This window comes from Chrysochloris asiatica, unplaced genomic scaffold (genome assembly GCF_000296735.1).
Source record: "Chrysochloris asiatica unplaced genomic scaffold, ChrAsi1.0 scaffold00149, whole genome shotgun sequence".
Lineage (NCBI taxonomy): Eukaryota > Metazoa > Chordata > Mammalia > Afrosoricida > Chrysochloridae > Chrysochloris > Chrysochloris asiatica.
The window spans coordinates 573,307-599,409 of NW_006408667.1; the positions used below are offsets into that span (position 1 = coordinate 573,307).

At 36.4% G+C, this 26,103-nt stretch overlaps 1 protein-coding gene across 1 annotated transcript in view; it reads right to left on the minus strand.

Annotated features, from left to right (window-relative positions):
• The window catches only part of CEP290 (centrosomal protein 290kDa), a 185,412-nt gene that overhangs the window by 75,154 nt on the left and 84,155 nt on the right, over positions 1 to 26,103 (minus strand). Inside the window, exons 35-40 of the mRNA XM_006870704.1 lie at positions 25,804 to 25,911; positions 24,476 to 24,675; positions 21,654 to 21,867; positions 19,764 to 19,901; positions 9,833 to 10,054; positions 9,238 to 9,360 (exon numbers count right to left, since the gene is read on the minus strand). Of these exons, the coding sequence (XP_006870766.1) occupies positions 9,238 to 9,360; positions 9,833 to 10,054; positions 19,764 to 19,901; positions 21,654 to 21,867; positions 24,476 to 24,675; positions 25,804 to 25,911 (1,005 nt within the window). The remainder of the gene's footprint in view (positions 1 to 9,237; positions 9,361 to 9,832; positions 10,055 to 19,763; positions 19,902 to 21,653; positions 21,868 to 24,475; positions 24,676 to 25,803; positions 25,912 to 26,103) is intronic.

A 26,103-nucleotide genomic window follows, 5' to 3' on the forward strand; every position in this document is an offset into this window, starting at 1 on the left:
AAATAATAAAGATTAGAGCAGAAATAAATGAGATAAGTAATAGAAATACTATAGAAAGAATCAACAAGACAAGAAGCTGGTTCTTTGGAAGAATTAACAAAATTGACAGACCACTGGCAAACCTAACAAAAGAAAAGAGGAAGAAGACACAAATAACACGTATTAGAAATCACATGGGCAATCACCATGGAACCAAAGGAAATCAAAAGGATAATAACAGAATACTATAGAAAGTTGTAGTCCAACAAATTTGAAAACTTAGAAGAGATGGATACATTTTTAGAAAAACACAACCTACCTAAATTTACACGTAGTAAAGTAGAAAACCTGAAAAGACCCACAACGAAAGATGAAATTAATCAGGTCATCAAAAAACTCCCAATCAAAAGAAGTCCAGGTCCAGATGGCTTCACTGGTGAGTTCTACCAAACATTCAGGGAAGAACTGTCACCAATTCTACTCAAACATTTCAAGTTGTAGGTTATTGTCAAGCACCAATGATACTGAAGGAAGAAGTCCAAGGTGTACTGAAGTCATTGACAAAGAACAAGGCTCTGGGTACTGGTGGAATAAAAATTGAAATCTTTCAATAAACGGATTCAGCACTGGGGACACTTATTCATCTATATTAAAAAATTTAGAAGACAGTAACTTGTTCGACTGATAGGAAGAAATATATATTAGTGCCATTCCAAAGAAAGGTGACCCAATGGAATGCAGAAATCATCGGACAATATTATTAATATCACATGCAACTAAAATTTTGCTAAAGAGAATTAAAAATTGGCTGCAACAGTATAATGACAGGGAACAGCTAAAGGTTCCAGTTGGATTTAGATGGGGATACAGAATGAGGAATATGAATGCTGATGTCAGCGGGATCTTGACTGAAAACAGAGAATACCAGAAAGATATTTACCTGTGTTTTATTGACTACACAAAGGCTTTGGTTGTGTCAATCATGACAAGCTATGGACAACATTGTGAAGAACAAAAATTGTGCTCCTGAGGAACCTGTACATTGACCAAGAGGCACTTGTTCAAACAGAACAAAGGAATCCTGAATGGTTTAAAATTACGAAAGGTATGTGACAGGGTTGTATTCTTTCACCATTCTTATTCAATCTGTATGCTGAGCAAATAATTCAGGAAGGTGGATTATGTGAAGTTAAATGTTGTATCAGAGTTGAAAGAAGACTCATAAACAACCTGCAACATGAAGATAATATAACCTTGCTTGCTGGAAGTGCAGAGAACTTAAACATATTTACTGATGAAGATCAAAGACAGTCTTTGCTATGGGTTGCACCTCATTGTCGAGGAAAAAAAAATCCTCACCACTGAAGCTATACATAACATCCATATACATGGAGAAAATATTGAAGTTGTCAAAGACTTCATTTTGCTCAGATCAACCATCAACACTCATGGAAGCAGTAGTCAATAAATCAAAAAATATATTTATTGCATTTGGCAAATGTGCTGCACAAGCCCTCTTTTAAAGTGTTCAAGAGCAAAGATGTCAATTTGAGGACTAAAGTGTGCCTGCCCGAAGCCATGGTATTTTCAATAGTATCGCATGCATGTGAAAGTTGGACAGTGAATAAAGACCATAGAAGAATTGATGCATTTGGTGTTGGAGGAGAATATTAAAAGTTCCAATGGATTTCCAAAAGAACAAACAGATCTGTGTTGGAAGAAGAACAGCCAGAATGCTCCTTAGAAGCCATGCTTTAGATATGCCCTAAATATGTTAGACATATTATCAGGAGGGACTAGTCCTTGGAGAAGAACATCGTGTTTGGTAAAGTGCAGGGTCAGTGAAAAAGATGAAGCCCATCAACAAGATGGATTGGCACAGTGGGAACAATTATGAGGTTGGCGCAGGATTGGGCAGTGCTTTGTTGTGCATAAGGTTACTATGAGTTGGTACTGACTCTATGGCACCTAACAACAATAAGTTGTTGGTGTTGGTTGTTGAGTGCTATCAAGTTGGTTCAGACTCACAGTGATCCTTTATAGAGTCTCCAAGGAGCAACTAGGGGGTTTGTACCACCAGCCATCTGACTAATTTATCCTATAACGCCATACCTGGACTCCTTATGGGGCAGTTAATATATATAACCTGTATACACATTTTGGAGTTCTGGTGTGGTGCTTTGGGCTAATGCATCAGGCTGCAAAGTCATTTGAACTGCAAGGTAGGTGGTTCAAGCTCACCAGCTACTCCTTGGAAACCCTATACAGGGTCCCTATGGGTTGGAATCAACTCGACAGCACACAACAACAACATACATGCTTTAAAATATATTGATAAAATGTCCTAAATGAAATCAAAGGAAAATAACTTAAAACAAAATGATTATTATATTATTTACATTTCAATAAATAAATGTTCTGGCATGGTTACACTAGAAAATACAGAAAATAGTCATGTATTTGACTATGTATTTGAATCTTTCTTTAGTATTAATGTTAATTCAAAGCTATAAATGAAGATGATATATTGACTTAGAGGGTTACCATGAGTCGCAGTGGATTCAATGACAATGTGTAGCACATTGTTGTTAAGTGCCATTGAGTCAGTTCTGACTCATACTGACCCTATATAGGATTTCCAAGGAGTGGCTGGTGGGTTTGAACTGCTAACTTTGTGGTTAGTTGTCCAGGGCTTATCCTACAGTGCCACAAATGCTACCAGAAAACAAACAAACAATAGCATGGGAATTAGGAAACATCAGGCGGAAGGTGTCATGATTTGCTATAATTGAAATAAAGTGGCCAAGGCAAGTCTGTGTAATGTAGACTTATCCTAAGTCTTCAACAACTTTTGAGTGTCATACTGGACATTTATATAGTTAAAAACTCTACCTATAATTTTTAAGCTAAGAACTTATCTTCATTCTAAAAATTAATTCTTTCCATTTTAAATTTATTTTAATATACATTAAATTTAATATACATATAAAATACAGATTTGACTTCCTTTTGCTAAGCATTAAATTAATAATTGCTTATCACTTTAGAAACAAAATTATTACTGGCAATGTCTTTATGAAATATGAGTTGCCTATATAACCTATTAGTCTTCATCTGTAGTTTTGAATTCACATTAGTGCTAAGAAAAGGTGCAAGTACATGACAATTTTATAGGTTTTCTCGTGCAGCCAAACCAAAACATTTACTTATTAAAATGCTGTTACTGTTAAGTGCCATCGAGTTGGTTCCAACTCACAGAGACTCTGTATAGGGATTCTAAGCAGCATTCGGTAGGTGTCATTCACCAACCTTGCAGTTAGTAGCTGCCCAGTGCTTATCCTACAGCGCCACAAATAAATATTATAATCATTTTGTTGTAAGTCGTTTTCCTTTTGATTTCATCTAGGACATTTATATAGATATATTGGAAAACATGTATACAGGTTATTTATATTAACAATGAATTTCATCCAAAATAATAAACGGGGGCATTATGAAACATTGTGTTGATCATAAAAGGTAATATAGAGTTGACAGGGCTGATAAGCGTGATTTAAAACCCAATTCCATCATCTATAACACTGACCTATTTTTACTTCATTTTCAGTTCTACCAAAATTACCTATTTCAAAAACTTAAAAAATGTCATTGTTTGATAGCTATTAGCATCTTTTCCCCCTGAACTATACATAGGCTTTATCTGTACCCCCCAGAACTATAAATATTTAAGTTAAGTTTAAATAAGTTAAGGTCAAAAGGTATGTAAGTCATACAGCTACTGTTGTACGCTACCAAGTTGGTTCTGGCTCACAGTGATCCTATATAGGATTTCTAAGACTATAAAACTTTATGGGGGCAAAAAGTTTCATCTTTCCTTCATGGATCAGCTGGTAGATATGAATTGTTGACCTTGAGGTTAGCAGGCCAGTGAGTAAAACAACTACACACCAGGTTCCATGTCCCATCTGACAGTACTCTTTAAGTAAAAAAGAATGGAACCAAGGCTAACAGAATTTAAAGATGAGCAGAAAAATAACAAAACAAATGTCAACATGGGTTTGTTCTAATTGGAGCTTGAGGGCGAAAGGAAAAGAACAGGTAGGAAAAGAAGTTGTCTTTTCATCTTTTCTTGTGATATGTGAGGCTTCTATTCATTTCAGTCTGTAAGTTTGTCGTACTGTGGTGACTTGTATGTTGCTGTGATTCTCAGAGCTATACCATGGGTATTTTAAATACCAGCAGGATCAACCATGGTGGACAGGTTTCAGCTGAGCTGCGAGAAAAGACAGAAGAAGAAGACAAGAGACGAACTACGTCCTAATATTTAGTCACTGAAAACCTTATGAATATCAGTGGAACAATGTCAGCACCAGAATATTGAATATTTAAACATGATGAAGAACACCAGAATATTGACAGATTTAGTGCCGGATGATGAGTCCTTCAGGCAGGGAGGCAAATACAACTGGGGAAGAACTGCATCCTGAAAGTATCAGTTGACTATGATGACACGAATGGAGTAAAGCTTTTGGGGCTTTCATTTGCTGATGGGGAACAACTCAGAATGAAGAGAAACAGCTGTAAAGATCCATTAATAGTCAGAATATGGAATGCACAAAGTATGAATCTAGGAAAATTACAAGTCATCAAAAATGAAATGGAACGCATAAACATCGATATCCTAGACATTAGTCAGCTGACACAGAATGACACTGGCCATTCTGAATCTGACAATCAAATGGTTTACTATGCCAGAATGACAAATTGAGGGGGAACAGCTTCACATTCATCATCAAAAACAACATACCAAGATCTGTCATCAAGTACAAAACTGTCTGTGATACGATAATATCTATTATTCAAATTTATGAACCAACCACTAAGGTCAGTGATGATGAAACTATATCAGTTTCTTCAATCTGAAATTGATCAAACATGTAGTCAAGATGTATTGATAATTGCTGGCAACTGAAATGCAAAGGCTGGAAACAAAGAGGAAGGAACACTAGTTGGAAAATATGGCCTTGGTGATAGAAATGATGCTGGAGATCACATGACAATTTTTGCAAGACCAATAATTTGTATATTGCAAATACCTTTTGTAAACAACATAAAAGACAATTAATTATATACATGGACCTCGCCAGATGGAATACATAGAAATCAATTGCCTACTTCTGTGGAAAAAGACGGTGAAAAAGTTCCATATCATCAGCCAAAATAAGGCAGGGGCAGACTGAAACATACCATCAATTGCTCATATGTAACCTCAGGCTGAAGCCAAAGAAAATTACAACAAGTCCACAAGAGGCAAAATATAACCTTGAATCTATCCCACCTAAATTTAGAGATCATCTGAAGAACAGATTTGATGCATTAACACTAAAGACCGAAGACAGAAGAGTTGTGAGATGATGTCAAGAACATCATACAGGAAGAAAGCAAAAGGTCATTAAGAAAACAAGAAAAAAGGAAAAGGCCAAAATGGATGTCAGAAGACATCTGATACTTGCTCTCCAGTGTAGATAGAGATGCTAAAGGAAATGGAAGGAATGAGGAGGTGAAAGAGCTGAACAGAAATTTTCAAAAGGCAGCTCTAGAAGACAAAGTCAAATATTGTAATGAACTTTGCAAACACCTGGAGTGAGAAAACCAAAAGGGTAGAACATGCTCAGCATTCCTCAAGCTGAGGGAACTGAAGAAAAAATTAAAGTCTCTCTTGCAATATTGAAGGATTCTATGGACAAAATATTGAATGATGCAGAAAGTATCAAAAGATGGAAAGAATACACAGAGTCACTGTATCAGCAAGAGATGGTTGATGTTCAGCCATTTCAGAGGTAGCATATGAGCAAGAGCCAATGATACTGTAGGAAGAAATCCAAGGTGCATTGAAGGCATTAGCAAAGAACAGGGTCCAGGAATTGATAGAATACAAATTGAAATCATTCAACAAAGTAATGCAGCACTGGAGGTACTCACTTATATATGCCAAGAAATTTGGAAGACAACTACCTGACCAACTGACTGGAAGAGATCCATACTTCTGCCCATTCCAAACAGAGGTGACTCAACAGAATGTGGAAATCATTGGACAGTATCATTGCTATCTCAAAATTTTGCTAAAAATAATTTAAAAAACAATTGCAACTGTACATTGACAGAGAACATCCAGAGGTTCAAGTCACATTCAGAAGAGGATGTGGAACAAGGGATATCATTTGCTGACATCAGATGGATCTTGGTTGAAAGCAGAGAATATGAGAAAGATGTTTACCTGTGCTTTATTGATTATATAAAGACTTTCGATTGTGTGGATCATGACAAGCTATGGACAACACTGCAGAGAATGAGTATTCCAGAACACTTAATTGTGCTCAAGAAGAACCTGTATAGAGACCAAGAGGCAGTTGTTCAAACAGAACAAGGAAACACTGAATTGTTTAAAATTAGGAAAGGTGTGCAACAGGGTTGTATTCTTTCACCATACTTATTCAAGTTGTACGTTGAGCAAATAATCCTAGAAGTTATATTATCTGCAGAAAAATGTGTCATCAGGATTAGAGGAAGACTGTTAACAGATGATACACCCTGAATTGCTGAAAGTGAAGAGGACTTAAAAGACTTAATGTTGAAGATCAAAGACTACAACCTTCAGTCTGGGTTGCACCTCAATGTAAAGAAAACAAAAATCCTTACCTCTAGACCAATAAATAACTTTCATATAAATGGTGAAAAGATAGAACCTGTTAAAGGCTTCATTTTGCTCAAAACAACTATTAACACACATAGAAGCAGCATTCAAGAAATCAAATGATGGTTAAAAGAGATGGGGCTAAAAGTCTTTGATACAACAGTGAGTAATTGTTATCATGACTAATTGTAACTGTCACAAGTGTAAAGGTAGAAGTTTCGTAACAAAAACGGGGAGTAGTCAATCTTACAGTTCAGAAACAAAGTACCCTAGGACCATCAAGGGAAAAGAGCACAAGCGGAATATGAGACCTTATCCAGAGAAGCAGCAACACCAGAAATGGAGGCAGAGATGGAGACATGGAGAGAGGGAGCAGATGAGGACTCTAGACTATTCATGGGAAGAGAAGGACTAAGAACTGGTGGCCAGGAAGAAGACTTGCAGAATGTGCCCTTTGGGGGGTATAAATTATTATATATATATATGAGTGTTTAAAAAAAAAAAAGAGCTAAAGTGAACAGAGAGAAATACTGTTATCTTATGGTACATGGAGGGGATTATAATCATTGTAATGAAACAAGGTGTAAGATTTATTGAATATAAAACTGATGATCTACCCCATAAACTTTCACTCAATTCACAATAAAAACTTTAAAAAAAATAAAAATAAAATGACGTAGTGAATTAGGCAAATCTGCTGCACAAGAGCTCTTTAGAATGTTCAAAAATAAAAATGTCAATTTGAGGATTAAGGTGCACTTAACTCAAGCCATGGTATTTTCAATAACTTCATATGCTTTGTAAAAGCTGAACAATGAATAAGGAATGATGCCTTTGAACTATGGTGTTGGAGGAGAATTATGGACTGCCAAAAGAACAAACATGTCTGTGTTGGAAGAAGTACAGCCATACTTTGGATATATTGTCAGGAGGGACTAGTTCCTGGAGAAGGATATCATGTTTGGTAAAATGGAGGTCAGAGAAAAAGAGGAAGACCCCCAACGAGGCAGATTGGCACAGTGGTAGCAGTGATAGGCTCAAATGTAGCAACAATTGTGAGGTTGGTGAAGGACTGGGTAGTGTTTCATTCTGTTGTGCAGAGGGTTTCTACTAGTTGGTGCTGACTCCATGGCGTCTAACAACAATAACAATTCATCTTAGGGACTGTCTTAGGTGCTAGAGACACAACAAGGAACAAAACAGGCAAAGTCACTGTCATTACAGCTTATAGTCTAAGGAGAGAAAAACAACAGATGAACACATAGGTAAGCAAATATGTTGTATGTCAGATAATAAATCCTACGGAGAAAAGTAAAGCTGCATAAGGGGAACAGGAATGCAAGGCAGAGAGGCAGGTTTTGTTATCTTATTGTAAGTGGTCTACCAAGATTGTTGGAGTCCTGGGCTGGCACTGTAGGATGAGCACTCGACTGCAAGGTCGGTTTGAACCTAATGTTGGTGGTTCAAAGTCACCACCCACTCCTCGAACTGACTCTATGGCACTTAACAAGAACACCACCAACATTATTAATAGCAAAAATGTATTGACATTTACAAACACCCAATATGAAATTAAGAGCTCTGGTAGCTTATGAGTTGGGCTGCTAACTACAGGGTCAGCAGTTTAAATCTATCGGCCACTCCTCCAGAGAAAAATGAGACTTTCTGCTAGTGTAAAGATTCAAAGCCTCGGAAACTCTATACCGGGTAGCTATGAGTCAGAAACAACTCCATGGCACATAATTACCACCACCACCACCAATATGAAAGTACTCTCATGAAAATATTCGTAAATTAAAAATGTCACTTGTAAAGCCTAGTAGAATACTTTCACTACAGTCCAAGATTATGAATCCATGTTGGCATTGCAGACACATGACTAGCAGAAATAAAAGTTGGATTATTTTACTTATCCCCCACACTCCCCTGGATACGGGAGGTGTGGTTGGCCTCCACCCATGTACACCTCCAGTAAAGCCCTCACTCTCCCAGTGGCTGTAACCACATAGAGGTGAGCATTGCAGTTGTGAGTCCCATTATAGTGAGTAGGGAGCTATCCACACCAAGATGGTGGACTGGCTTAGCATGAGCCCTACTCCAAATCTGCAGAGCCACCCTTGGCCAGCCCATAATCTCTGGCTAATACACTGGATTTCAATACTAGTACATTACCCAGAGATGATATTAAATTTACTAATACTTTTAAATAATATTGGCCTCTGTGTTCTCATTCTTTTTCTAGTTATTTTTAATACCTTATGAATTTGATGATTTACAAAAAGATTTCATGTGTTATTTCATTTGCTTGTCAAAATAACCTTGACAAAAGACTATGTAGACAGTATTACTTCTATCTTAATTATCCATTTAAGTTTGTGGCACTGTAAGATAAGCACTGGACCACAAGGTCAGTTTGAACAGCAAAGTCAGTGATGCACACTCACCAGCTGTTCCTCAGGAACCCTACACAGGGTTGCTATGAGTCAGAACTGACTCAACAGCACTTAACAACAATGACAACATCACGGTTTTAAACATATTAGTCAGTATGCTTCTTCACATACCTTTTCTTTCATTGGTTTTATCTCCACTTCATCTACCTTTTTCTCAAGTTGATTTTCAAGCTTTTTAATTTTCTTTTGAAGTTCTTCAATTAAATTTTGTTTATTATCTTGCAAAAGTTTGCCCTGAAATATATAAGATGTCATCTTTACATTTTAGGGGAAAAAAACCAACAAAATACACAATTAGCATTTCATTTATAGAAACCTCCTGAGGCTATAGCTAACTATACTTTTAAAATGACACTATTCATATATAAATATACAAATGGTAGCAGTTAATTATTGTTGTTAAATGTCATCAAGTCACTTCTGAATCATAGCAAAGCTGTATAGGGTTTCTGAGGAGTTGCTGGTGAGTTTGAACCGCCGACCTTGTGGTCAAGTGCTTATCTTACAGCACCACACCAGGACTCCATGTATTTTAATAAGATATGATATATAAATATAACAGAATTCACTGACATAGTTAACTACATTAGTCAGAATGATATGAAAGCCAGTATCAGCAAACAATACATATACATTTTTAAAAAGGAAATAAAGCACTACCTATAAATTATATACCAAAAATTATCAGAATTAAATATAAAATTACCTGTAATCCACTGGTTAGTCTTTTAATTTGCCTTTTCAGTTCATCATTCTCTTGATCGAGTCCATCTTTATCTCTAAGTATTTTAGTATAGGCTTTTTGCTTTTTTTGTAGTTCATTGTTTAAGTCATTCAAATTATCAGCTAGTGTATTTTCTCTGTTCTTACTTGTTTTAAGAGCGTCTTTTAATTTTAGAAGATTTTCACTTAAATCTTCAATTTGTGACTAATAAAGAAGAGAGAAAGATTATATTTATGAGACTTCAAGTATCAATGCTAATAGCAACATAAGACAGAAAATAAATAACCCTGAAGTTGTTGTTGTTAGGTGCCATCGAGTTGGTACCTATTCATAGCAACCTGATGCACAGCAGAACAAAACACTGCCCAATCCTGGGCCAACCTTACTACCGTTGCCACGCTTGAGTTCATCGATGCTGCCACTTGGCTAATCCATCTTATTGGGGTCTTCCTCTTTTTCTCTGACCCTCCACCTTACCAAACATCATATCCTTCTCCAGTGACTGGTCCCTCCTGACAATATGTCTGAAGTGTGAGAGACAAAGTTTGGCCATCTTGGCCTCCAAGGAGCACTCTGGCAGCACTTCTTCCAAAATGGATCTATTGGTTCTTTTGGCAGCCCATGGCACTTTCAATATTCTCCTCCAACACCGTAACTCAAAAGCATCAATTCTTCTACAGTCTTCCTTATTCACTGTCCAGCTTTCGCATGCATATGAGGTCATTGAAAATACCACAGAAATATATATGTAGTTTGTGATTTTGTTTTCTCTTGTACTTAAAATTTTAGCATGAAATTTCCTTTTTTACCAGTATTAATGTTATTTCAGAATCACAGCAACTCACAAGCCACCACAGTATGACAAACTGACAGACGAGTTGTAAAGTACCGTTGGGTAGATTATGACACATAGTGACTCCATGTGATAGACTTGAACTTCCCCATAGAGTTTGCTACACTGTAATCTTTATGGAAACAGAGAACCTGTTCTTTCTCACATGGAGCAACTTGGTGGGTTTGAACCAAGCTGTCAGTTAACAGCTAAGTACTCAACTGTTATGCCACCAGGGCTCCTTTTACTGGTACTATAAAGGTGTGGTGCTGTGGGCTAATGTGCTGGAATGCAAAGTTGGTTTGAACCACAGGGTCAATGGTTCAAAATCACCAGCCACTCCTTGGAAGCCATATACAGGGTCGCTCTGGGTAGGAATCAACTAGACAGCACTTAACAACAACCACAACAACATAAAATCAAAATCCCATTGCCACTGAATCCTTCTGACTCATGTTGTCAGGTGCTGTTGAGTAGGTTCTGACCTATAGCGACCCTATTAACAAAAGAGCAAAACACCTGCTGGTCCTGTGCCATCCTCACAATTGCATCTACACTTGAGCCCATTGCTGCTGCTACTGTGCCAATTCATTTTGTTGTGTGTCTCCCACATTTTAGCTGACCATCCACTTTACCAAGCATGATGTTCCCACTGATGATATGTCCAAATTATGAGGGATGAAGTCTGATCATCTTAGCTTCCAAAGAGCATTCTGGTTGTACTTCACAGATATGTTTGTTCTTCTGGTAGCCCATGGTACCTTTAATATTCTTCTCCAACACCATAACTCAACTGCATCAATTCTTCTACTTCTTTATACATGGTCCAACTTCACATGCATATGAGGTTAGTTAAAATATCAAGGCTTGGGTCAGGCATACTTTAGTTCTCAAACTGACATCTTTGTTCTTGAACAGCTTAAAGAGGTCTTGTTCAACAATTTTGCTTAGTGCAACAAGTCCTTTCATTTCCTGACTGTTGCTTCCATGAGTGCTGATGGTGGATCCAAGCAAAATGAAATCTTTTGACAACTTTAATCTTTTCTCAATGTATTTATTGTTATGTTATTTATTGCTCCAGTGGTGAGATTTTTTTTTTTCTTTATGTTGAGTTACAACCCATACCAAAGGCTGTGGTCTCCAATCTAAAATATTTAAGTATTTTAAGTCCTCTTCACTTTCAGCAAGCAAGGTTGTATCATCTGTGTACCATAAACTATTAATGAGTCTTCATGTAATCCTGATAGCATGTTCTTCTTCATATAATTTAGCTTCTCGGGTTATTTACACAGCATGCAGATTGAATAAGTATGGTGAAAAATACAACCAGGACTCACACCTTTCCTGATTTTAAACCATTTATTTAGTGTTCCCTTGTTCTGTTCAAACAACTGCCTATTAGTCTATGTACAGATTCTTCATGAGCACAATTAAGTGTTCCAGAACTTTCATTCTCTGCAATGTTGTCCTTAGTTTGTCATAATACACAGTCAAAATCTTCTGCACAATTAAATAAAGCACAAGTAAACATCATTCTGGTATTCTCCGCTTTTAGCCAAGATCCATTTGATCTCAGCAATGATATCCCTCATGCCATGTCCTCTTCTTAATCCGGCTTAAACCTTTGGAAGTACTTTGTCAACTAATGGTTGCAATGTTTTCGTATTATCTTTAGAGAAATTTTATTTGCATGTGATTTAATGATATTGTCCGATGTTTTCTGCATTCTACTGGGATTCTCTCTTTGAAAAAGGCACATATATGGATCTCTTCCAATCATTTGGTAGCTGCCTTCCAATTTTCTTGGCATAGTTGTGTGAGGGCCTCCCATGCTACATTAGTTTGTTGAAAGATTTCTATTTGTATTCTATCAATTCCCAGAGCCTAGTTCTTTGCAAATGTCTTCCGTGCACCTTGGACTTCACCTTTCAGTACCATTGGCTCTTGATAATATGCTACCTCTTGAAATGGTTGAACATCAACTATTTCTTTTTGGTATAGTGCCTCTATGTAATCCTGCCATCTTGTTTTGATGATTTCTACATTATTAAATATTTTGCCTAAAGAAACCTTCAATATTTCAAGCCAAGACTTGAATTTTTTCTATATTTCTTTCAGTTTGAGAAATGCTGAGCATGTCCCTTTTGGTTTTCTAACTCCAGATGTTTGCACATTTCATTACAATATATCACTTAGTCTTCTCAAACTGCCCTCTGAAATTTTGTGTTCAGCTTTTTTACCTCCTCATTTGTTTCATTTCCTTTGCATCTCTATGCTGGAGAAAAAGTTTCAGAGTCTCTTCTGACATCCATTTTGGTCTTTTCTTTCATTCTTTCTTGTCTTTTTAATGACCTTATGCTTTCTTTTGTTTGCTCTTGACCCCATTCCACACTCTTCTGTATTCAATCATTAGTGCCTAAGGCATCAAATCTCTTCTTCTGATGGCATCTAAACTCAGGTGGGATTTCTTATAGTCTTGTTTGAATTTTCGTCAGCATCAGCCTGACCTTGCATATTAGCTATTGATGGTCTGTTTCCACATTCTGCCCCGTCCTTGTTTTGGCTAATGATATGGAGTTTTCACAGTTGCTTTCCACAGATATAGTCAATGTGATTTACATGTACTCCATCTGGTGAGTTCCATGTGTATAATTGTCTTTTATGTTGTTCAAAAAAGGTAACTGCAATGAAAAAAATCATTGTTGCTGTTGCTGTTGTTATGTGCCATTGAGTTGGTGCCGACTCATAGCGATGTTATGCACAACAGAATGAAACACTGCCTGGTCCTGGGCTAACCTCACAATTGTTGCCACACTTGAGCCCATTGATGCTGCCACTTTGCCAACCCATCTTGATGCGGGTTTCCTCTTTTTTTCTGACCCTCCACCTTACCAAACATGATATCCTTCTCCAGCAAATGGTCCCTCCTGACAATATGTCTGAAGTATGAGACACGAAATTTGGCCATCCTGGGCTCCAAGGAGCACGCTGGCTGCACTTCTTCCAACACAGATCTGTTGGTTCTTTTGGCAGCCCATGGTACTTTAAATATTGTCCTCCAACACCATAAATCAAAAGCATCAATTCTTCTATGGTCTTCCTTATTCACTGTTCAGCTTTTGCATGCATATGAGGTTAATAAAATACAATGACTTGGTCAGGTACACCACAGTTCTCAAGCTGACATCTTTGCTCTTCAAAATTTTAAAAAGGTCTTGTGCAACAGATTTGCCTAATGCAATAACTCTTTTGATTTCTTGGCTGCTGCTTCCATGAGTGTTGATGGTTGATCCAAAAAGAATGAAGTCCTTGACAGTTACAATCTTTTCTCCCTTGATGAGAATGTGGTTTATTGGTCTAGTGGTGAGGATTTTTGTTCTCTTTACTTTGAGATGCAATCCATACCGAAGGCTGTGATCTTTGATCTTCATCAGTATTTAAATCCTCTTCACTTTCAGCAAGCAAGTTTATATCATCTGCATATTGCAGCTTGTTAATAAGTATGGTGAAAGAACACAACCTTGAAGCACATCTTTCTTCATTTAAACCATTCAGTGTTTCCACGTTCTGTACGAACAATTGCCTCTTAGTCCATGTACAGATTCCTCATGAGCACAATTAAGTGTTCCGGAAGACTCATATTTCACAATGTTGTCTATAGCTTGTCATGATCTACACAATCTAAAACCTCTGCAAAGTCAATAAAGCACAGGTAAACATCTTTCTTGCATTCTGTGCTTCCAACCAACATCCATCAGACATCAGCAATAATATCTCTTGTTCCATGTCCTCTTCTGAATCCGATTTGAACCTCTGGAAGTTCTCTGTCAATGTATGCTTGCAGCCGTTTCTGTATTACCTATAGTAAAACTTTACTCACATGGTATATCAAAGACATTGTCTGATGATTTCCACATTCCGTTAGGTCATCTCTCTTTGGAACGGGCACAAACATGGATCTCCTCCAGTCACTTGGCCAAATAGTTGTCTTCCAAATTTCTTGGCATAGACGAGTGCCTCCTGTGCCACCTCAGTTTGCTGAAAGATTTCAATTTTTATTCCATCAATTCTTCGTGTCTTCAATGCACTTTAGACTTCTTCCTTCAGTATCATTGGCTCTTGATCATATGCTACCTCTTGAAACAGTTGAACATCAACTATTTCCTTTTTGTACAGTGACTATGGGTATTCCTTCCATCTTCTTGTGATACTTTCTGCATCATTCAATAATTTGACCAGAGAATGCTTTAACAATGAAAGTTGAGGTTTGAATTTTTTCTTCAGTTCCTCCAGCTTGAGAAATGCTGAGTGTGTTCTTCCCTTTTGGTTTTCTAACTCCAGATCTTTACACATTTCTTTGTAATATTTGACTTTGTCTTCTCTAGCTGAATTTTGAAATTTTCTTTTCAGCTCTTGTACCTCCTCGTTTCTTCCATTTGATTTATCATCTCCATGCTGGAGAGCAAGTTTCAGTGTCTCTTCTGACATCCATTTTGAACTTTTCCTTCTTTCTTGGCTTCTTAAGGACTTTTTGCTTTCTTCCTGTAAGATTTTCTTGATGTCATCCCACAACTCTTCTGGTCTTCAGTCTTTAGTGTTCAATGTATCAAATCTGCTCTTCAGATGATCTCTAACTTCAGGTCGGATATATTCAAGGTCATATTTTGGCTTTTGGGGACTTGTTTTCATATTTTTCAGCTTCAGTTTGAATTTGCATATGAGCAACTGATGGTCTGTTCCATAGTCTGCCCTTGGCCTTATTTTCACTGATGATATGGAGCTTTTCCACCGTCCCTTTCTACAGATTTAGTCAATTTGATTTCTGTGTGTTCCATCTGGTGAGGTCCATATTTATAATTGTCTGTTATGCTGTCAAAAGAAGGTATTTGAAAGGAACAAATCATTGGTTTTGCAGAATTCTATCATGCGATCTCCAGCATCATTTCTATCACCAAGGCCATATTTTCCAACTACTGATCCTTCCTCTTTGTTCCCAATTTTGCATTCCAATCACCAGTAATGAGCAATACATCTTGCTTGCATGTTCAATCAATTTCAGATTGAAGAAGTTGGTAGAATTCTTCTATTATATCCTCACTGGCTTTAGTGGTTGGTGTGTAAATTTGAATAATAGTGGTATTAACTGGTCTTTCTGTAAGCTTATAGATATTATCCTGTCACAGACAGCGTTGGGCCTCCTAACTGATCTTGGTAAGTTCTTTTTGACGGTGAATGCTACACCATTCCTCTTTAATTTGTCATTTCCAGCATAGTAAACCATGTGTTTGTCAGATTCAAAATGACCAATTTCAGTCCATTTCTGCTCACTGATGCCTAAGATACTGGTGTTTATGCATTCAATTTCATTTTTGACAATTTCCAATTTTCCTAGATTCACACTTCGTACATTGCATCTTCTGATTATCAATGGATGTTTACAGCACTTTGTCTATATTTTGAGTTGAACCACATAAGCAAAAGAAGGTCCCGAGGGCCTTAATTCCAAGGGCTTTACTCCATTCGTGTCATCATAGTCAACTCTACTTTGAGGAGGCAGCTCTTCCCCAGTCAAATTTTGAGTGCTTTCCAGGCTGAGGGGCTCATTTTCTGGCACTACATTTGGCATTGTTTCTCTGCGATTCATAAAGTTTTCAGTGACTAAATATTTGGAAGTAGTTCATCACTCCTTCTTCCTAGTCTGTCTTTGTGTGGAAGCTCATTTGAAACCTGTCCACTGTGGTTGACCCTGCTGGTATTTAAAATACCCATGGCTTCTAGAATCACAGCAATCCATAAGCCACCACAGTATGACAAACTGACAGGTTTTGGAAAAATCACTGGTCTTGCAAAATTCTATCATGTGATCCCCAGCATCATTTCTATCACCAAGTCCATATTTTCCAACAACTAATCCTGCCTCTTCGTTTCCAACCTTTGTATTCCAATTGCCATTAGTTATCAATACATCCTGATTGCATGTTTGATCAATTACAAACTGGAGAAGCTGGCAGAATTCTTCAATTTCATCATCATTGGCTTTAGGGGTTGGTGCATAAATATGAATAATAGTCACATTCATTGGTCTTTCCTATAGGCATATGGATATTATCCTGTCACAGACAGAATTATACTCAAAGACAAATCTTGAAATACCCTTTTTTGATGATGAATGCAACAGCATTCCTTTTCAATCTGTCATTCTCAGCATAGTAAACCATGTGATTGTAAGATTCAAAATGGCCAATGTGAGTCCATTTCAGCTTACTAATGCCTATGTTATCCATGTTAATGAGTTCCTTTTAATTTTTGTCAACTTGCAATTTTCCTAGATTCATACATTCCATGTTCCAATTATTTATGGATGTTTGTAGCTGTTTCTACTCATTTTGAGTTGTAATCCATCAGCAAATGAAGGTCCTGAAAGCTTTACACCATTTGTACCATCATGGCAAACTCCACTTTGAGGTGGTAGCTCTTCCCCAGTCATATTTTGCGTGCCTTCCAACCTTAAGGCCTCCTCTTCAGCTACTATATCTGAAACTATTGTGGTGCTCTTCATCATGTTTCAACATTTAATATTCTGGTGCTATCTCACAGTGTTTCACAACTATTTATAAGGTTTTCAGTGGCTAAACATTCTGAAGTACTTTGCTTCTCCTTCTTCTGAAACTGTGTAAAACTGGAAGTTCAGGTAAAACCTGTCTACCATGGATGACCCTATTCAAAATACTGGTAGCAAAACTACTAGCATCAGAGCAACATGCAAACCACCACAGTGGGACAAACTGACAGATGAGCGCTGGCATGACTCACAGAAAGCATAACAATTTTGAGGAAATCCTGTCCTTACGTTTCAAAATATTTCTAATTTAGTAGTGGCAAAGAACACATACACGTAAAACAATTGAGAGTAATGAGTATATCAAAATAAAACATAATAAAGTAGATTTTTTTTCATTTTATTCAGAAAATGCAATATAAAACTTCATTTTAAAATTTTTGAAAATAATAATGAAATATATACATTTTGGGGGAAAAAAGTTTAAAACACCAAATTTAATGATGAGATAAAAAATACGTTGTAAAAAAAGAAATATTTAGAAAGGCTTCATAGGCAGATGGTAATAGAGATAAAATGTTTCAAGGACTACATGATTTTCATAAACTATTTCAGGGAGAAAAAATGGAAAGTCAAATAATTCAAATTATGGACTTGAAAAACTTACATACACAATTCTCACAAGGGAAAAGGAAATAAATCTACACATCTATGCTGGGGGCTGATGAGGGTAGAGGACAGCTTCGATTTGCCGCTTGACACAGTTCTGGTAAATTGTGGAGTGGTCTGGCAAAACACATAGCTCTCAGAAGTTGCTTTCTACCTTCTCTATAGAGTAATCTTAATTTTACTTATAAAAATATATAATTTGGCAACATTCACAGCTTTTCACTATGAGTTCTACAAACCTTAGGAAAAAACTAGCTTAGCAGCAATTGCTTTCAGCCTTGGTGGATTGAATACAAAGAGAAATGGTGTAAATTACTCCCTTTCATTAGAAAACCTAAGTAACTGCATTTGTGAGGCCACAAAAGCAAATAGCATATTAGAGTCAAGCTAACCTACCCCCATAGGCCTCACCACATTCAGTCACTAGCTAGAACTCACAAACCCCTACATACAGACACCTGTGTAAACAAGTAGACAATAATGAACTTAAGTGAAGGATAGTTTTGACTTAATAATCTAAACTTCTTGCAGCAGGTAGCCAGGTTGGGCTTTATGCCACATAGCTTCCAAGTGATTTAATGAATACCTTTTTTATGAAAATAATAGCACATTATGTAGGATAGAAAGTTTATAATCCTTTAGTAGAAACAAGAAGAAACAGTTTTATCTCATACTGGGAAAGAACATGAAGGTCAGTCTGAACATCACAGAGTATTCTTGTTAAGGTTGTCTAAGGACCAGGTGCAAGAATGTTGTGACTAACTGTGTAATAATTCAAGAAATGATAAAAGTGTCAATGCATGTACTGTGTAATTTTAAGTATAAAAAATAAAGACTTGCTGAGCTGGGCTGGCAGAACTATCAGAAAGCAGAAGGGGCTGGCAGAAGGAACTGGGAGAGAACAGAGAAAGAGGAAAGCAGAGGCAGAAGGAACTGGCAGAGAATGGAGAGAAAGAGCAGAAACGGAGAGTAGGAGTAGAGGCAGAAGAAGGCAGAAGGCAGTAGAGGCAGAAGGAACTGGCAGAGAGCAGGAGGGAGAAGGCAGAGGACAGACAGCAGAGAACAGGAAGCAGAAGCAAGGGCAGAAGCTGGAGAGCATAGCCGGACAGCACAGCAAGTTGAAAAGCCTCTCGAATTGTATTCATTTCTTCACCCGATGATTCCGCGTATTCGCTCATGTCCCACGACCCCCGCGGAGGGCAGGAACCCCCACACATCTATTTAATAATACACAAGCATACTCCTTTATTACACCCTTGGCTTGATTTTGTTTCATAGAGATTGCCTTGTATTTTCATTTTCTTACAAACTGAAGGTCTGTGGCTGCTCCGTGTTAACTCTATCGGTACCACATTTTCACCAGCATATGCTCACTTTATGTCTCTGTGTCACATTTTGGTAAGTCTCACAATATTTTCAACTTTTTAAATTACTATTACAAACTTAATAGACTACAGTGAATTATAAACATAACTTTTATATGTACTGGGACACGAAAATTTTTACGTGGCTTGTTTTACTGCGATATTCACTGGACCAAACTTGCAGTATCTTCAAGGTATAGCTGTAGAAGTTAAAATTCCCAATGCAATGTTTCTTAAAAGTAATTTTACACAGGTCTAACTGTTCCTAATAATACTTAATAATACGATCATGGTATCAATATAATGGTAAGTATATGAGTGTCCTAAAGATATTTATTTTTCATGTATATGTGTATACTTTTATCCACCAATAACACGTCAGATTAAATTTCTTATCCACTGTCAAAATTACAATATACAAAATGAATTCTCTACAAAATGGAATGATCAGCAACTGCATGTTATATTAATATGTGTATTGGTGTTTACCTTGAGATCTCTAGTATGTCGATCAACAATTTGTTGGACGTTGAGATTTGCCTCTTTCTGAGAAGTTGCCGAAAGAATACGTTCTTCAGCTGCTACTGTCATCTCTGTCCGAAGTTCTAAAAGTGCTCGACTAAGTGCCTAAAAATTGCAACATTTATGTTTTTAGAAAAAAATTTTTTTTTGAAAAATTGCTATTTTATGAGGACTGTACAATACAAAAATAAGTAAGCTTTATACTTTAGACTATTTCCTTAGCTACATTGTTTAATTAAACTAATTATAAAATTAATAATCCAGTATTGTCAACTAAATTTCTTTTAATAATTAAGGTTGATTTTTTCCAGATTGCCTGTGAGAATTCAAAATCTTGACAATAATTATTTTGAGAATCCAGGATTACATAAAAAATTGTCAAATATTCAACTTCAGATGTTTACATAAATCCTTCCATTTGAGTAATCAAGAAAAGTTACAGGATTCAGAAGGCATACAATTTGTCATTAATTTCATAAAATAATATGTAAAAAAGCACCTTCTAAAATAATTTGAGCATGTAAGGTTGACATCAATGAAGAACTCTTATAATATAAATTAGATCACCACTGGTTACTTTCTTCAGGACCATCTCTGACTCATTTCTTTATTCTTTCTCTTGTAGTCAGGTGCCTTAGAATCGGCTCCAACACATGACCACCTAATACACAGCAGAATAAAATGTTTGCTAATTCTGTTTCATCCCCATGATCATTTACAGACTGGATAGACCACTGTGATCTATTTGGTTTTCAGTGGCTGATTTTCAGAAGTAGATTGACAAGCTTTTGTTCCTGATCTGTCTTAGTCTGGGAATTTAACTTGCAAGACTCCACTGACAAACAGGTGGAAGCTGCATATGAAGTGCACTGACCAGGAACTGAATCTGTCTTTTCTGGATTGTTGTTGCTAAGTGCCACCAAGTCGGTTCCGACCCACAGCAACCTTGTATAGGGTTTCCAAGGAGCGACTGGTGAGCTTGAGCCACTGACCTTGCAGTTCAAACAGCTCTGCAGTCCGGCGCATTAACCCACAGCACCACACCAGGACTCCATTATTCTGCACAGTAGGCATGAATTCTTCAATTCTTCACCACCACTGTGGTAGTGGTGGTGGTAGTGTACCATTGAGTTGGTTCCGACTCTCAAAAAGCCTTTATGGGGTTTCTGAGGTAGTAAATCTTTAGGGGAGCAGAAACCCTACTCTTTCTCCTGCAGAGCTGCTGGTAGATTCAAACTGCTAACCTTGCAGTTAGAGCCCAAGATGAAATCACTATGCTACTAGGGCTCCTTAACCACTAACGTAATACCTTCTTAATTCCCCAAATTTTCAACATAGTATATCACCAGTTAATTACAGTTTAAAATCCCAGTAGAAAGGGGGAGAAAACAACACAATTAAGACTTCTCTGCATTTGCTACAGATAACCCACAAATCAGATGAAGGACAAACACACGAAAACATCAACTGGACTACATGTGAATTTATAAAAAACAATCAATAAATAATACTGTATTATCTGGAAAGAGCCTGTTTAATAGCATTTTTTTTAAAAAACTCACATTATTGCTATCTTTTACAAACTTACAAATATTATTTAAAAGTTATTGTTGTATGACCTCAAATCAATGCGAACTCATAGCTGCCCTATAGGGCAGAACAGAAATGCTCCACAGGGTTCCTTAGACTGTAACATTTATGGGCACACATCAACACGTCTTTTCTCTCACAGAGCTACTTGTGGGTTTGAACTGCCAACCTTCTAGTTAGCAGCCAGAGTTAAAGCACTGCACCACCAGGGCCCCTTATAAAAGAAATCTACCACAGTTATATCAAATATATTTGTCTGTTACTTACTTTCTGTTGCTTCTCTTTCAAGGCTAACTGACCCTTCAGTCGTTCTACAAGATTTCTCATTGTAGTTGTGGGAGCTCTAGAATTTGCTTCCTTTTGAACCTGAATTTCAGACTTTAAACTCTGTGACTCCTTTTGTGATTGGGCCAGCTGACACCTTAAATCTTCTAGTTCTGCTTTCACTTTTTTGACTTCATCTGCATGGTTTTCTTGGAGTCTAATACAAGTAAACAAATGTATCAAATGGTTAGTTCAATCTTTTTTGACGGATAAAAATTTTACAAAGAACAAATATTCAGTCCTAAGTATCCTTACAGCCTAAATCTTCCTGTAGACATCAAATCCCCCCCACAAAAAACAGAACAAGTTTTTATTCTACTTCTCTTAAGCTTAGCATAAAATAGATTCTTTTTCTCCTAGTTTTTGTTTGTCTAATATTTTTGACAAATGCATTGTGTGTTACACTGTGGTGCTAATGAAACACTACAGAGAATGAACAAAATTGCATTGTAAGTAGTATTGTTCCAGTAGGATGTTACTTCTTCATCTCCATAAAGGTGTCTCAACCATGGCATTACCAACATTTCTGACAAAAATAATTCTTTCTTGTTAGAAGCTGTCCTATGCATTTTAGGATATATTACAGCATCCCTAGTCTTTATCCACTAGGTTCCAGTGTTGCTGTTGTTGTCAAAGTGTTGTTTAGTCAGTTCCTACTTATAGCAACCCTGTATAACATTTTCAAGTGTCGGCAGGTGGGTTTGAACTGTCGACCTTGTGGATAAAAGTCCATTGCTTAGTCTAAAGCACCAGACCAGGACTCTAAAACTTTACTGTCCATTTAGCAAGCAATGACATGGCATTTCTTATATGCCAGGTAAATATTTACTTATTTGCTTGTGGCCTTATATTTACTTATTACATCTTTATAGCAGTTCTATGAGTTGGGTATCATTGTCATTAGCCATATTTTAAGATGAGGAAACTGAAGAATAGAGAGATTAAGTAATTTGATTAAGATCATATAATAAGGGATGGGATTTGAGCCCAGGTACACTGGCTTCAGGGTCTGTATGCTTGATCTCCTGTGTTCAGGACAATGAAAAGAGTTTCCAGACATTGTCAATTGTCTCCTTGGAGGCAAAAATTACCCCTAGTCAAGAATCATTACTCTATATTAACATATTGTAAAGACAGAACATAAACTTTCACAGAAATCACATGTATTATAAATTTATGATTCCAAAGTCAATATTACTATGTTAATATTAATAGAGAGAAAATGAGAAAGTAATGGATACTATAAATATTTATTCAATTAGTCACACTGCCTATTGGGCATTTTTAAGACTGATAATGTGAACTACATCTAGACAGTAGATCAAGACAATCATCAATATGAAGATTCAAATTAATAAACATTGACTAATAAGGAAAAAACTGTGTTAAGTTATGCACAAATGTTAAACTTTGTGGGCTTGTTATTTAAACTAAAAACTGAAGACTAACTTTAAATAATCATTAGAATGAGAAAATAATCAGTCTCCTAAAATACATTAAATTACGTACATCAATGTGATTACAGAGAATAATAATATAATTTTAAGGGTTAAATAGCATAGTAAGTTATTTTAAAAAACCACGTTAAGTATTTCATAGGGTAAAAAGTAGTATTTATAATTTCAAAAGATGATTACTTTATACAGCTAGGAATTAGATTAAAAAGTGCAAGTAAATTCATATCCAAAAACATGACAGGAAACCTAATATACCAAAAACAGGAGCTCATGAAAGAAACTTAATATAGAAGAGAAAAAAGATAAACCATAACATGCTACTCCCAAAGCAGTTTTATTTCAGGGGCTAAATTATAAGGCAAAAATTGTGATACTTTTGTCAGAACCATCTTGAAAATGAGTAAAGAATCAAAGGAGTAATACGGTTTTTCAGTGTTGGGATGGATATCTAGGTTAAGTAGTTGAACTACATCATTTTTCTGATAAACTGAGGCCCAAATAGTTCTGTTGCTGTTGTTTTTAGTTGCCATAGAGTTGGTTATGACTCATAGTGACCCTGTAATGGGTTCCAAGGAGTGACTATTGAATTTGAACCACTGATCTCTCGTTCAAACCAACCTTGCGCTGCAGTGCATTATCCTGCAGTGCCACATGAGTACTCCAGATAGTTCTAGAATGATTAAGAAATGATTTAAAAATGAGCTTGGGTTGAGAGACATTTAGAATCTCTAGTATAATAAATGCTGTTGAACATTCAACAGTGATTAGGTAAATAGCAAAAAAAAAAAAAATAGCTAAGTTTTCACTAATGAATATTTACTGAGTTTCTTATGCTTCGCTATTTTAGTTGTATGAGTTATACAAATAAACAAACATTTTATATTTATATGTTACTTTATAATTTTCAAATTGTATACATCGGCAGAACAATTTAGTTTTCACCTGTCCACCCTCCTAGAACCAGGGAAAGTATTGTTATTTCCACTTTATATATGAGGAAACTGAAACTCAAAATGGTTAAGAACCAGATTCAAGACAAAAATTTGTCTCTTCTTCCAGCAAATTGACTAGATTCAAATGTGGTTCTCCCACCTCCTGCTGAACAAACCATTTAGTCTTTTGGGGGCTGAGTTTCATATCTGAGTAATGAGGAAAATAATAACTTATGTTACAAGTTGTTATGAGGATACGAAGAGGCAATAAACATAAAGTGCTTAGACTAGTGTCTGGCAAAGCAAACACATGTATCTTTATTATATCATCATTACTATATGTCTATTTCTATAACAATACACTTCTTAGACTTACTTTAATTTGATATTTTCAAATTCCTTGATTTTTAGTGCAGTGATTTCTTTTTGATTCTCTAAATCTTGCGATACTTTCTTCAGTTTGATCAAAAGTGAGGCGAGAGAGTCATCCTGTTCTGCTACTGTTTGTTCCATCTCAGCCAGACGAATAAAATGCTTATTGGTGGGAACTGAAGTAGGAGGATGTTTCATTAAATCCTATGAAATAAGAATATGTTAGCCATGGATATGTAGGACTCAATACCATTCATACTTACTGTATGTATATTTTAATTTGGCTCCTCAAGTGATTAAAATATAGTTGTTGGTGTTAAGTGCCACAGAGTCAAGTCCAACCCATAGCGACCCTGTATAGGGTTTTCGAGGAGTGGTTGGTGAGCTTGAACTGCCAACCTTGCGGATCAAACTACCTATGCAGTCTAGTGCATTAGCCCACATGCCACACAAGGATGTAGAACTTGAAAATAAAGATTGAGGTCAGGTCAAAAGCTTTGAGTACACTGCTATGATGTCTCAAAATAATTCTGCAGACAATAATGAGCTAATGACGGACTAGGGCATAAGGAAAGGAATAATTAAAGCTATGATTTCAGATTATTGTGGTAAAAAATAGTAGAGTGACTTTTAGTGTGAATAAAATAAAAAGAGCTAAATTTTACATTGTTGTTATTATTAAGTGCCATCGAGTCGATTCTGGCCCATAGCAACCCTGTATAAGGTTTCCAAGGAGCAGCTAGTGAGCTTGAACCACGAACCTTGCAGTTCAAATGACTTTGCAGTCTGATGCGTTAGCCCACAGCACCACACCAGGACTCCATATGTCCCCAAAATTAAGAAAGATTACAGAGACTGTAGGAATATCCAAGATACTCCCTTAGATTAGAAATGAAACTTTCAGCCAAATGATAGATTTGCCTAAAAGTCAAAGAGTGTATCTGTGAGGAATCAGAGAACAATCAACTAAAATAGACCAAATGGATAGCATTTGCCAAAAACAAAGATGAGACAGCAATGAGAGGCAGGGAAATTGGAGGATGGAAACAGAAAGGCAGGGTGAAAGTAGGAGCATACCAACACATTGCAGGGATAGCAACCATTGCCACTGATCAAGTGAAACCCCTCTAATTTGTTCTGGAATTGGACAATAGCATATTTTAAATTAACATTTTTGTTTAATTTCCATTGAAATCTGTAATGGAAAATATCAATTTAAAGAATATATTGCTGAATGGGAAACTAACTTTCTAAATAAACTTTTACCTAAAACACAATAAAATGTTTTTTAAAAATTTCAATAAAAAACAGAACAAAGTTCTTAGACCTTACCCAAGCTGTTTGTTTGAATTTACTTAGTGAATCATCAGCCTGTAGTTCTAATTTATGATGAAGTATATGAAGGTCTTCCTCATGTTTCTTAACAATTTCTCTTTGTTCCTGTTTTACAACAAATCAAAGTTATATCTTAAACCACAAGTCAAATGAGTTAACATTTAAAAGATCTTATATATTTCCTTATCTTTAATCTTTAAAATGAGATTGGAAAAGTACAATATAGTATCTCTCTATCTACATTTAGACTCCCGTGAATCTCTCTTGTACATATTCAAGTTTCTAAGTTTAGCTTTA